Source organism: Danaus plexippus, chromosome 15, assembly GCF_018135715.1.
Source record: "Danaus plexippus chromosome 15, MEX_DaPlex, whole genome shotgun sequence".
Classification (NCBI taxonomy): domain Eukaryota; kingdom Metazoa; phylum Arthropoda; class Insecta; order Lepidoptera; family Nymphalidae; genus Danaus; species Danaus plexippus.
Genome location: NC_083547.1, coordinates 2,336,233 through 2,351,932, shown reverse-complemented (window position 1 = coordinate 2,351,932; position 15,700 = coordinate 2,336,233). Strand labels below are relative to the sequence as shown.

The following is a 15,700-nucleotide window of genomic DNA, read 5'->3' as shown; positions in this document are numbered from 1 at the left end:
GTATGTTCGATGTTGAGTTTTAATAAATTATAAAAAAAATACAGAAATGAACATATTCTATTTTATTATTAAAAACGAAATCATAAAGTTTTTTATACGATCATATATTCGGTTTTTAAATATGTTCATCATATTTACACAGCAACAAATTCGAAGGAGGGCAAACATAATAAAACCTTTTACATGGAGAGGTTAAAGGCAATAATAAATATTTGCTAGTTAATAACAACTGCTTCTCTCTTTTTGGATCTTACCAAGGTTTTTTAATTAATTCATATGCATTATACATATTTAGAACCATCGTGTTATGTCAAATAAAATGACAAAATAGAAATGAAACTTCCGATGCATCTGGTTAAAAAGTTTAAATTGATCACACCCATAGATTATGTAAATAAGATTTGAGATGAAGAGAATTTACATTGGTAGGGAGAGCGTTGTGAAGTAAATTTATGACTTAAATCCAAAGATTCCTCAATTTTATGAGATGCATATCTGGCATTATCTTGAAGTCGACGATGTCGAGTACAGTATACCTAGAATGTCTACACCAAAAGAGTATTCATATTAGATTTTCGATATCGCAATGCCAGCCGGCCGTATCAGAATGTCACCGATACATTCGATACTTTATTCGAGTCTATTCGAGTACACCGCTCGCCGCGACACGGAACACTGTCAAATAAATACAGTTTGAAATATATCCGCTGTCGAGTTCTGTGATCCTGGTATATACGTGCCATTTGAAGAATGAATTTTTACATGTTTCTCATGTTGTTCGGTTATTTTTTCACCTGGAGCAGCGGCATGTTGTACAGGCGCGACTCTGATAATGTTTTGAAACCCGGTGAGATAAATATATAATTATTATAGTTTACAAATTTTATTATGTCACATGAAAAACATCATTTTTTAATACTTCCGCTATTGTTCTCATATGTAACGAACGATTAATTAATTCAGTTGTTCAGTTGTTCCACATTTAAATATTTTCTGAGTGATTGTATATATTTTTTTGTGTTTGTATATTTAAAATAAATGGTACACGAATAGCAGATAAAAATGAAAGATATAAATTTTTCGCAATTCGATTGAATGTTTATATTGCGATGGATAAACTAATAAGTATTGATCACAAATATATTGGCAGTTTGTTCGTGTGATGGGTCATTTATATTGCAAAAGATAACGATATAAAAATAAATGACGGCAATTATCGTTCATAAAATAAATATTTAAATAGCAATTAGTTCGGATGGTGACTTATAAATTTTAATTAATCTTATTAGACTTATATAGAATAATGCAAAAAAATATATCGATTATTTTTACATCACTTCTTGAGTAGTGGAAGGTGAACAAGTAAGTAATAATACTGCTATATTCGAAATATATATAGTACGTTGCCTTGAAGTTGCGCATGCGTCGCAGGTTGTAACTGCACTTTCAAATAATTCAATAAAAATTAAAAGTGCTTCAAAGAGTGCAATAGCCATTCATCGGTGATTTTAGGTTAATCGATTAGAGTTACATAGTTAAAGAAAAGCATTATTATTTGATAATCTATTCGCTTATTGGTGATTAAAATATAATACTGGTATAGGAGTCAAAATTCCGATAGATAAAAATATACGGGTTTTAAATCAATTAGTTTAAAATAAATTATTATTTATTTCACTAGAGGCATATTTTAGTTAAATAATATCCAAAATATAATTACAAACTAACTCTAATATTACCTAACGCATTGATAACCCGATGTTTATTTATTTATGTGAAAAGGTAAAGCTTAGATTACAACAAATTATTAAAAACAATTTTATATGGCAACATTATTCAAAGGAAACATGAAAGCGTGTATTGCAAAAACGGCTCAGGTTACATAGCGCCCCGCTGAAATAGACGAACCATTTTTATGAACCTTTACTAACAAATCAAGTTTCATAATAATCTTCATCTAAATCCAAAACAAAAGCATATATTGTATTCGATTTCGGTATTGTAACACATTTTTTTTTACGCTCATCTAGATTACGTTTCTTTTTTAGGGTAATTTTAGTCGCTTGGCATTATTTATACATTCAAGAAATTAATTTAACTAAGAGTACCTAATGTGACTATTCATATAATATTCGCTCTAAAATTTGGTTCGTAAGCAATTTTTTCTTTTCTTTTACTAATAAACTGCAGACGCGATGCAAGTGAAAATTGAATCTCCAACTCAGTGAGTTTGATTTCTTTGTTGCAATAGTTCACGTATTTCTAAATTACCTAGAAGTAGAGAAAAGAAATACAAGCATATATTATAATAAATGTATGAGTTATATCAGTTTCTAAGAAACCCTTATAAAATACATTGTTTTCTTTTTAACCTTAACAGATTTGTTTTCGTTCATACGATTCCACCAAATTCAAAGTTCAGCCCAAGTCATAAAATTGTAATAAATATAACATACGGATAAATATTGAAATTTTCGGAAAATGTTTATTTTGAAAATGCAAATATGTAGAAGTAGTACCAAATCAGCAATCAACTAATTACAACAATCACTAAAATTGGTATATTTATCTCACGTTACAATTCGCTAATCGGGCTCTATATCGTACCCTCATACATATTGTATCAATCAGTAGCGTGACAGGGAAACAATTCTAAAATGCAGGCAACAGCCGGCGGTTATTTCAATTCTACGTGACGTATTCTATCCGATTCACCGATGGCTAGCTCACGTGATAGTTAAAAATGTCACATCACGCGGAACAAATGGCTGTGTAAAACCACGTTGAGCGTTGTTTAGCAGCAACCTGTTTTGGGTAAAGGTTTTGAAAAATTTTTCAGTATAAGAGTATACAATATACATTTATACATACTATTAAAATTAAGTTTATGTAGGTGTGAATTTAAATATGTCAAACTGTGGAAGGCAAGATATACTCTTTTTTGCCGTGTATCCAAGGGGTTACGTTTTTTTACTTTTGATATAATCTAGATAATGGAGATTTTTCTTAGCAATTTAATATGACCTATTTATTTTTTTCCTATCCGTCGTTTATAATATAAAAGTAAATTACTTTTAAACACAATTGATTTCAATTATCTTTTAATATGTTGTTTGAGTGACGTTTATAAACAGGAACAAGTAATGAGAAGCCCGCCGGCTAAAGAAGCGAACATAAAATAAAGAAACAACATATATTTATTCGATATCATGTTTTATTTTAATTTAATTATTATAATGGCTCATCTTCATTTAAAAAACAACACCCACGTCATTTATACTTTATTGTCTGTTTGTATGAGTAATAATGACGTCATTGAATTAACTAGTAAAGATAAAGTACCTAAAAATTATCTTATAGACACTGTGTTTATTAAATTAATAGTTCATTTTAATATATAAAGTAAAATGTAATAATGCTATTACTATACCATTAAGATAACAAGGATAGAAATACTTGACGATTGAACAAAAATTTTGTTTATGATTAATAATTAAAAATTATAAATAAAACAATATATTATATCAAACAATAAAGTGATTTAATTTAATCACGTGATGTTGTCTTCTTTTGAAAGACAAACAATAATTTCTGAAGGTTATCATAGCTCTGTCGAGGCGCGAGTGCAGTTAGAGCTACGGTAAATGCAGCCGGCCTTGTGCCTGTGGGCCACGGTCAAGAATGCCCAAGGAGTTCTTATGTCACAAACATTCACAACCTGTCCCCATTCTACAGCAAAACGCAAAATTATTTGTATAGAATGAAATATGTTTGAGAAATTCAAAAATAGACCTATTATTATTATTATCATATTGAACCGTTAAATTGGAATATTGATATCTTTTTTATCTTTCATTTGTATAATTTTTTTAAAGATACAACTGTTTTTGACAAATGAGTTTCTTTTATTTAAATTATAAATGCGATGCTACTTACTTTAAACATTTTGTACGTGCAAAATTAATTATGCCTTCAAAAGATGATGATTGAAGCCATTTCTTTTTGCAGTCGCCATTTAATTATTTATCAAATAGAGGTTCTAAAATTATTCACATTGGGATTAAAATATCTACGACGCTCTTTGCCCAATATTATAATACCTCTTTATCCATTAGCACTTAATCCTAGCAATACACATATGTACATTGTAATCCCTGGGTGTTGTTAGGATTGTTGTTAAATTTTAATCTTCTATTTCTAATAGAACTTCAATTCATATGTTGTTATTTCAAAAGAATAGTAGTCGGTGGAATATTCTAGGAATATCTCAGATATCCAAAGGTATTTCAACGCTTGTTTTATTGAATATTAATAAATAAATGTAAAATTGTTGACTCTTACATCATTCTACAACATTATTTTTTATTGAACAAAATACAACATTATTCTTTACACATGTTACTTAGCCTGGTTCAGATTTAGCCATATACAACCTTTTTTTTTTGTTGTCTCGATTTAGTATTATAATTCGATCTGTCAATCTGACAAAATTCAAGGCCTAATATAGAAGTTAAATTTTATTACAGATAGGGACCTTTTTAGAAAGAATGATTGAAATTTAATTTCATCGAATCGTAAGTAAAGATGGTTATTCTGTTATTGAAAAACTCCAACATTAAAAATGCCTATAAAATATAATAAAATGTGGATTAAAAATAGGGATGTCGATTATTATACAAAAAATGATTTCAAATTGATGTAAAGTTATTTTGCTATATCAGGACATAGTTAACTTATTCCTATAAAGAGACTTTTTTTCAAAGTCAAAAATTTTCTTATACCTTCTAAATTTTCACTGTTTGATATCATAATCAATTAATATATGAAAGAAAATGTATTATATTTCTTATACAATCGAAATTTCATAATATAGAACCTTAAAATCATCATTTTTACTTTATAAATCCTGGTTTTTGTATTAATAAATTTGATTATTTTCTTTTATAGTCTTAGTTCTTACTTATTTTTAATCATGAAAAAACTAAAAGATATCCCTTGTGCATTTGACAAAAAATTAATACTTTGATCTTATTATACAAATCATGCCTTTGTTAGTAATTATCATTAATGATCTACTCTATCCTTATAGTCTATCCTTAAAGTGGCTTCGGATTAGACTATAATGATGGATACGTATGAGAAACAATACAAAATCCCAAAGGATATTTATGCGTCGTCCTCCAGACCAGACATATTTATTTATTCGCGAATTTTAAAGCACGTTGTGATAATAGAGGCTATGGTTCCTCGGGAAACCAACATCCACAAAGACCATCTAATCAAGGTCTATAACTATTAAGAACTCGCTGACGAACGCACTAGGAATAGTTTTGTAGTAAATTTGTATGCGGTAGAAGTGGGAGCGAGAAGTATAACAGCTAAATCTCTCTACAAACTCCTAAAAAACATGAGCCTATCTAGAACTAACATCCACTTATTCTTAGAACATGCTTCGAAGGTCACCCTAGTAGGTTCGTTTCAAATTTGGATAGATAGAGAGAGGAGCTTGGACGTTGGAGGTGACTGATAAACGCGCGTTAGATAGGAGTCTCTTAAACCTACACCTGGGTTGCAAATCGCAAGCACTGTCAAAGATATATATCCATAAATAGATATTCTAAAATAGATATAAATAGATATTCTAAAAGCTATAACCAATTTATATTGGGTTTTGTCATTTTGTAACTACAGCAACTACTTGTTCTTTACTTACGATTGACTTAATGTAAATAATCTAGACTAAGAAATTACCTGCAGGATTTATATCGCCCTATTACGACACAAGAAGTATTAACGAAGAAATAGTCAGTACATTAATATTCTACCCGTTTATATTTACAAATGAATATTTTTTTTATATTGCATCATAATCCGAATAACTTAACATTAATTAAATGAGTATTCGCGAAAGTCCTTAATTAAAACAAGCATTTTTAATGCATGCGTGCCTTGTTAAACATACTCGTACATTAACATACGTATGTATATATAAATAATTACGCTATTGACATTTCAAAAATGTTAAAGTGATTTGAAAAACAATGAAAAAAAAAACATCATTTTGTTCGTATTGTGGATTTTTCTTTCCTTCGTTATTTATTTTGAATTTATTTCTTGTCACAAAAATTCCCAATTCAACACTTCTAATAGAAAATTATTTCTGTATACTTCATACTTAGAATTAAGTTATTAACAATAAAACACTACAGTGCATTCAAGTAGTTATATACGAAAAGTTGGCTACAACCGGTGGGAAGTTGTACCAGTTAATATCAAACATACATGTTAATAAGTAAACATTTAATAGTGCATATAGTATTAAGTTTCAGGAAGTTAAGCAATAAAAACTTTCACGAGCGAGTAAAACTTTAAAAACAACAATATTCAATTTACAAAGCTGAAACGTTCGCATCGCTGAAGTTTGGGTATAGCAGAATTACCAGTAGCTGTTAAAACATTAAAACGTTTAAGTTCCTGTTGTACCAGCTTCCAACAATCAGGATATATTTTTATAAAGATATATTTGTTAATACTATTGTTGTTAAAATATTTTATTTATTTCCTAAAACTTTTAACAAAAATAAACTGTTTATTACTTAAAATTCGTTGGTTTTAGATGTTTTTAATACTTACACTTAAATATAATTTATTGAATATTTGAGATGGAAATTTGATGTTCGCTTGAAAAATAAAGAAGTATTTTTTATTCCTCACTCTCTTTCACAATTTTAATATTCCCGCTTATTTTGAATTTCTACACTGTAATGGTTGATGACAATATGAAATATTTTTCTCTCCGTAAATGTGGACAACTATATAATTTAGCATTTGAAATAAAAAGGTTTACGTTGAGAAAATCAAAAAACATTCGACACAAATATTTTTCTCATGCCCGCTTATATCTTTCCATTTCATTATTCCATGGGGCAGCATGTTTGCTTCCGAGGGAAATAAACAGTTCGAATATGTGAAGGTTTCATACAAACAAACAGTTTTTTAATTCTGTCCCGGTAACAGACCGATCGCTTCTGTTTTATGGCTTGTTTAAAATTTCTATTTTGTCATAATTGTACTTCAATGTATATATTCATGAAAATAGTTAAATATTAATCCGTATCTGGATATGTGAGTGTACATAGTTCAACATATGCATTCTTTTACATATGCTCAATATTATGTCTGTTTTTTTACTGACCACAGTAAAAGTTGCCTTAAAATAACACAGCAAAAAATTTTATTCAAATATGTTCAGACCTTACAAAAATAAATAGCAATGCAGATGTATATTCCTTTTTTTGGGATTATGTAGTGAAAGTATACTGAATCTCTTTTTAAACTTTGAAAAAAAATCACTCGAACAAACCACTGGGCCAGGTGGCATAAACGGGAATTTTGAATAGATAGAAACAGAGTAACAAAAAACAAAACAAATAGAAACATAGTAACAAAATACCAAAACAATGGTGTTAGTTGAGGAGGGGCTCATGACCACTCTAACACTACAGCTTGAGGGGCGGGCGTCCTTCTTGCAGCTTCCCTCTATGGAGCGGGTCAGCTGACGAAACTCATTCCTTTTCCCGCTTCGCGGCATCCTTTGTGGGAATCACCAGCTCGTAGAAGGATGCTACCCAACATTTCTCGCAGCCAACTATCATGCTTATCAAGAGTGTAAGTGAGAGGTTGTTAATTAGGGCATCCAGAATACCCAGGCGAGCCGGGGTATTGACTCCACCACTCTCAACATGGCAGCATGGCAGACACATAAAAGGATTAAGTGCATAAAAGGCCTTCACGTTTTTCTCTTTAGCAGATTTGGAAAATCCTAGCCCTGGACAATATCCACCTTAATGGCCATTTTCTCAGCTTACTTAATGCTCAACGAAAACAACTCCTCTCTCCTGCGGTGGCCAAGTCAAGATTGGTCAGGTGTGGAGATCTCAAATTGGTCATAGAGATAGTCCGATAGGTTCTGACTATAGTCGTTGATTACACACTTTCTAGCTTATTTTAATAGGCATTTGGACCCTCAATTGAAATTAATATTTTAAAATCTTGGTTTTCAAATCATAGCTAAAAACTTCAACACTTATTACATGTGCACATAAATTTTTGTTTGAACTTTATAACCTTCGTTAAATTATGTATTTTTATACTGGATATCAAAAGTCCTTGTATTGAAACACCCTTTTTCTGTCACACATTCTCGAGATATATATATACATTACGAGAAACATGTTTATAATTCTCAACCGCTCCAGAAGGGTTTGTTTGGATTATATTAATATAAATGATTTAAAAAGACGTTTTATTTTCAGATCTTCTGCCAGTATCCTCAACTGTGATGCCACTACCGTATTACTCTGTGTACGGATTCGAAAAGAAATTACTTCGAGACAAGAACAAAAAACGACCCCAAGGGAAAATCTCGCTAGTAACAAAACAACCAAAATAAAAAGCCGTAATAACCTACCATTAAAGCAGTTTAGCTTTTTCTGTTCGTAGGTAAAATTGTATGATAATTTGCTGTAATGGTTTCAATGCGTCTGTAATTAAATGGCAACGTAAAAAAGGAATAATAATTTTCTGTATTTCGCTGAAATGATTATGTAATTTTTATGTTACTTGTTGATCTATGTGAAAATTCGGAAATTAAATGTAGATGATTTTCATTAAATAACAGACCTATATTTTATTTAAAAAAAAATATTGTGATATTATTTATAAAAACGTAATTTCATACAGACTATTGATAATAAAAAATATAAATATATATATATATATTTATCAAAGTTTTTGAATTATATACCTATTTTGAAAGCGATTTAAATAAATTGTATTTTTAACTCATTTCAAATATGTTATTTATTTAGAATTTTCTATTACATGAAAAAATATTATTTGATTAAAAGGTGAAAAAAAAAAACAATGGATTGCAGAAATGAAAGTAACCGTAGACTTGTTAATGGCTATAGCTGGGTAAAGTGAGTTTATTGTGAGAATTGATATCTTTATTATCTAACTGTTCACCCCATCCTATACCAAATTCAGCCAGAGATATTCTTTACCTCCCCTGGGGCGGCAAGACCTACGACAGAGCGTTTGTTGGTTATAAACCTTTGTAGGCGATCATTATATGATATTTAGCAAAATGTTTAAGGATTACCAAAGACAATAGTAATTAATATATCTCAGTATTAATTGTTCACCCTCGTATCTAAGGTCCTGAATCATCTTTTTAAACATATTACTTCAAATAAGCATTTGAACTGCTTAGTAAATAAACTTTGGTTTTTTCACCCATTTTATATTGAGATCTACGGAATAAACTAGGCATTTCACTCATACTCTCATATGTTATTGCAAAAACACGAGGAATATCTGAGAGTTGAAACGATTATGATTTTAATAATCTAGTTATACTCTTGTTTCAGTTTACTCAATGGTTTTATAAACAGTTCATTTTAAGCTGGCTGTAATGTACGTATGTTCAATAAAGTCGAGGCTGTATTTACATAGTTTCGACGTTCATTGCGCGTCAAAACGTCGAGCTCGCAAATACGTTCGGCCGATTTTAATTAAAACTATTCGCGCAGTAAGGCTGATCCAAATTAATTTAATATTAGCGATATATATTTTATAAATAAATACTTTAACCTACTGAAGATACCCATACTTATATAAGCTGTGTATAACTTAATCGTATTATTTAAAGTATGCAATAGCTGCTTCCCAATGATATATGTGGATATGAACTTAGTTTTAGACGTATGCTAATGGTTTATCTTCGTAGAAGCAAATTATGATAAGAATAGAAGTTTTTGTGTAAAAAAACAAACAATTTTCTCTCCTTACATATGTTTGCTTCGAAAACAATGCAATTGTGAATATTGCGATATGAAATGTAATATTTGTACATATGTAATAATATTTATATATTTGCAATAGTTTTGCGTATTGAAATGAATTTATATTTATTCGGTTTATATTTACTGTGAATGATGGGTATTTAAATAATATATAATAAGAACGTTTCATTGGGAATTCAATTCAATTTATTTATAACCCTTCGGGAATGGTAAGCACAAACGAAACGTAGGCAATAATTACGCTTTTATCGGCTTATTATAGCTCATCTACTTGTTAAAGCTCTACTAATACTTGATGTAAATCTGTTCAGCTCGTGTTTTATAGGAAAGCTGTATGGAGGGTGAAAATTGAAATGTTCTGATGTAATCTGGCCAAGTGGCAATCTAGCTCCTCTTTATACCATACCTATATCTTAATTGAATTCTAGTTATGTGTTCTGTGTTCACCTGAGAGCTTTATGTTACGGAAGGTAGCGGTATAATGAGAATGGTTTTATAATTTTGATTGATTATAAACTTAGATCGGAATTTTAAGAGTTTTATATTTTGATGCTTATGCTACTTTGATTTTGTACAAGCTTCTTTGCTTGTGTGCAGATGTAGAAAATTGCGAATCTTATATAAATTTCTCGAAAGTCTGATTAAGAACTAACCCAATATTAAGGTGAGTACCTTAACGAAATTTTATTATTTTAATTTATATGTTATAAAAGTCCATTCTAAATTTTTTTTAGATTTTTTTGAGTTATAATTTATTTTGTGTAATCTCATATCGTTTATGATAGAAAAGTTATTTTGTTTAATTATGATGATTTACCTAGTGAAACAGGTATTTGAAGTTTCGGCCACCTGCAAAATTAAACCCCTGGTATTTCAAGCGTTCGTACACTACGGTGACCGTTCACCATCAAGCAGGACTTTTGCATCGACGTGACATAAAAAATGTCCTTGAGATTACATAAAAAAAATATAGTTCTCTTGAACATATTTTTAAAGCACGATAAATCGTGTAAGAGTAGCAAAGTAAACGTATTTTAATGTTAATGTTTATTAAAGATTTAATAATAAGGACGTGTTTGTGAACGTAAAAGCTTGCTTAGTCAAGGTGTTTGTATCAATGCAAGTGATGCACGGTTAAGCAGACACTTCGGAATTTATCTCCAAACATTCAAGTTTATGCTTCACTCGTAAATTGAACCTGATTTGTAGATTATGGAGTTTGAAGCGTCTCGCTACTTTACTGTAATACCTATATCACTATCCAATTACAAGTTTATGTGGTACGAATGATTTTATACGGATACCCGTTAATGTATCAGATAATTATGAGATAATAAGTTTATAATCTAAAACAGATGCTATCAATTCAAAATGAAAATACATAAAGATAACAATGGATGAAGTTATTCCTTAAAGTGTTTTCATTTACCTGAGATTGTGAGGAAAAGAATCTTAAAATAATTTAACAATTGTCAAAAATTGCAAATTATTTATTGACATATACTTAATAGTTGCTGGTTTAGAATTATATTGATCAATTCAGCTAAAAATATTTAAGGTATACGATAATTTTTAACTTATATACTTCTTTATATTAGTTTCATGCATTATGAACATAGGAAATATAAAGTGAATTCTTACAGAGAGACAAGCGGAACGGTCCTCGTAGTTCATAAAGGATCAGCTAATGGACGTGTCGCAATGGGAGTATTATAAAAATAACGTATTAGTAGGATTAAGTTAAGCCAAAGATAGATCGCTGGAGACGCGTGGTGACGGAGGAACGGGAAAATGGCAGTATTAGTGATATAAACGCTCCAATGGTGAGGGAGTTCTGGTCCGAAAAGAGGAAAATATTAAAAGCAAACCTCGTGCTATTACGTGACGTAATGAAACCAGGTCACACAATAAAATACCGAGCTCAAACAAAGCTTAGCTCTTTAGATATATGTTAATTATTTCTTTTTGGCCTGTACGGATGTGAGTGTTAAAAGGATTAAGATTTTATGAGAATATTCTTTTTATTTAGATTCGAACAAAGTTAATATAAAACAAATGAAGAAACAGCTAACCCAGCACTTAATTAATCAATACTTTTTATTTTGCTAACGTTGTTGGTGTACGATTAATAAATTTCCTTTTTACTGCTCCACGTCTTTTGAAAGGAATTTTAACGAAATTGAATAGAGATACCGTTTTATTTTGCAGCAAAATAGCGAAACGATGCGGAGGGTTAGTGCTTCGTGAATTATTGATTTCGACAATAAACGAAGGTATGGAAAGTAGATAAGACTATTTAAAAGACTTTTAGGTAATGAAAATACCAATTATAATTTTGGAAAACTTTTATTATAAAACGAAACCATTAATTTCAATTTGTGTAGTTCGTATTGTTATTTATATATAAATCAAAATTAAAGATGCCGTAGGGTAAACAGTCAGAATTTCAAACGAAAACAAAAATAACAGCATCAGTACCGCGAAGTTTAAACAACGAGCTCTTCCAGTAAATGAAGTGGTTGGCGAGTTTATCGAGGGCGCGATTGCTTCAGACATAGTAATCAATCAAATATTTGGCAAAGTCACGAAAAAAGTTCACAATTTGAGATGTTCAAGCTTGCGTGCTTTTGAATCTTTGTGTTGTATTTTAAAGTTCTTATTTCTTAGTTATTTGCTATAATCAACTTTTCTGTGTTCTGATTAGGTATAAGAGTTGTTATGATTGATTTCAAAAACAATTTCTAACTTTATTTAGTTGACTATGGAGTAATCTTAAAACGTTAGCATATTGAAATAATGCAAACAATATTATTCTTGTAATTTTATATTAAGTGTTAATGATATGTTTATAAAATGCTTCTGATTTGGGTCACGAAGAAAGTTTATCTTTATGTATAAGTCAAAATAAAATGGTGATGATTATTTCTAATAAAAACCTTAAAAATAAAATTAGGAGTAAATGTATCTTTGAAATTCCATATATTTTCGTTGTTTCTAAAGATGCACTAGCTTGAATAATATCTTGAATAACATCAACCTCAAGCCTGCATCCTAGCCAACTTGTTTGCTTAGCTTTTGCTTAGCATATCACGGAACAGCCACATTCCAACTGAGAGAATAAATGTGACTAATATTGAGCAACCTACCTTCTTTCTTCCGTTATATTATGCTGTTCTAAAAAAGACTTCGTATGTAAAACTTAGTGTTGAATTTTGCTTGTTTTGTTTTAGGCTATGGAGACCTTTTCACGTTCACACGTTATGCCAAGCTCGCTTTACTCGCTTGTTCATGTTTGCGTTGCCGGTACTTGTCAGACAAACTCTTACTTTGCTCCCCGCGACTTTGTGATATGGTATTGTCTTTGGAGCCTGTGAGAAAATTGTATGCATTTCGCTACCACTCGACAGGGGCAGGATTCCTTTGCTAAAATTATAAAAGATACTTTAAAAGACATGAAGGGTATTCATATCTTTTTAAGTTAAAATCTTTTTTTTCATACTACTTTAAAATAGACAAAATTTGTCATTTTTTTTAATGTAGCTATAGAATAATACAAAAACTAATACTGTTAAAAAGTTGTAGAATTTTTTATAAATTAAAATAGATTTTCAAACCTGACCAAAATATATTCGTTTAAATGCAACTAAAAACACATAGTGAAATGCAAAAATCTTAGACTCATTTAAATGAAAATACTAGAACATCTTAGATATTATTGTAGAATATCTTTGTGTCAATTCTTTAATTTTACAGCGACTAGTCAAAAAAGGTTTGGTAGATGTACCAGATTGTATGAAAATATATAACGAAATTGAGTTATAATATTAAGAAAAATTGTTGCGTGGATGACATATAGCGCACTTTGTTTTTGAATCTACACATATTTATATACTTCTTGACAGATGCTCGTTTAAAGTAATAAAATTCAAGACTATATAATGAAGATAAAAGATAAGATGGAGTCCATTGAATCGCTCAACTACGTCAATTTATCATAGCGATACCAGATATCTTTCAGTGAATTTTGCAGAGACATCAAAGTTTTATCGGTACTCTTTGTCAATGCAAACTTTGATGGAAGTATCGAACTTAGGAGGGGACAAAAACTATATTGTTCACATCAACAGCAAGGAGTAATTGATGGAACTAAGATAAATGAGAAACGGGATAAGAAATTTACGATCGCTTCAATACTTAAATTTATTTCGATAAAAGGTCTAAAAATTTAAATTTCACAGCCCTAACAATATTTCAGGACAGATGGCTCGCGGCTCTATATTCAGATATCCAATAAAGAGAAGCTACATTTTTATGGGCTATTCGAAGGGTCGCCCACTTTGAATACCTCAACTTGGGCTTAATCTTTTGCCGAGTATTGTAATGACGTTGGAACTTTTCCGAACCTTTAGAAACCTGAGCCCGTACTTGAGTTTTTTTATATCGTTACCGTATCCAAGTAACAATATTTTAACAGTTTAATATTTAAACACCTCAGTCTGATGTTTGTGACTTTGATTACAATAAAAATCTCAATAGTTTCCAATTAAACTTGCATAGCTTAGTATGTTTGAATATTCTCCTTCGTAGCATATTCTTGATAACAAGCACTAGAATTCTGCTTCCACTATTATCCCATTAATAACGAAGCAGCGCAGGGACCTCGGATAATGTTGCCAGCTCCACTGGGGATTTATCTTAATTGCTTTCTAAATGTCAATATTGCTGATAATTTTATGTGATCCTTAGGTATTCTATATTCAAAATGTATAAATACAAGTATATAAGGTAAAAATACAAGTTCATTATTTATAACTATTCAGATAAAAAAAATACACTTAAAATAAAACATAACGTATTTTTTGCTAATGAAATGGAAGCAAAAATAGGAATGAAAAACCATTAACATGGATATTTATGAATATAGTAACAATGAAAAGTCAAGAGGAATGAACATTCGTGAGGAAGGGTTAACAATATATTGCAAATGAACAAAAAATATATAAGAATAAGAATTAGAATGAGAGGCTTGTTTCATATGAATGATCTAAAGTGCGGATATTTTTTTTCTTATTGTATTTTATTTGTAGTCACCCGTAAAGATAGTTTAAAACATTTCAAGAAAACGAAGACCTTTAAAATTACACTTCAATTTGCCAGAGAACTCAACAATTTGGTTTTTATCAAATATATTGATGTGTATACGACGTATTGTGATATAAGTATATAACACGATGGTTTTTCGTAGAATTTTTCAAAAAGATTACAATATTATGAACGTAAAACTTCGAAGTTAATTACAAAATTTATCACAAATAATTTATGAGCAAGCTAATTGAGCCAACGTAATTTATTCATATAATACAGCTAACACACTAAATAAAAAAAATGTATCGACGTCCAAGCTGCCAAGGAAATAATTAACATAATGAAAATATATTATACTTACAATTCCAGAGAGCCATTTTGTTACATTTTATTATACTGTTCAATGTCTTTTTACAAATATGTCCAAAAGTAAAGCTGAATAAAATTTTTGTTTTTTACAAAGCATTACGTCACACTATTTAGATTTCGCTGCCTATATTTATAAATTAAATATTTTTTAAAGAAAATATGTGTATCAAATGGCCACGTCGGGCGACGGTTAACGATATTACGATATTAATTTTAATTTCTCCTCACTAAGATGTATGTTCTAGGTTTAACTTTTACAAATATCAATCGTTAAATGCCACATGCTTTCCAAATATGGCACAGATCGAAGTAAGAGAACTTCGATAGCAGTGAAATATGGAGGCTGTTATTGTTTCGCGAACTTTCCCGTCGCGCTCTGA

General features: G+C 30.1%; 1 protein-coding gene across 1 annotated transcript; it reads left to right on the top strand.

Moving 5' to 3' along the window:
• The first annotated feature begins 571 nt into the window (after nt 1–571).
• Nucleotides 572–8,847, top strand: LOC116766309 (uncharacterized). The gene is made up of 2 exons (XM_032656129.2): nt 572–847; nt 8,316–8,847. The coding sequence occupies exons 1-2, from the start codon at nt 751–753 to the stop codon at nt 8,450–8,452; spliced, it is 234 nt and encodes a 77-aa protein (XP_032512020.1). The 5' UTR covers nt 572–750; the 3' UTR covers nt 8,453–8,847.
• The last annotated feature ends 6,853 nt before the right edge of the window (nt 8,848–15,700 follow it).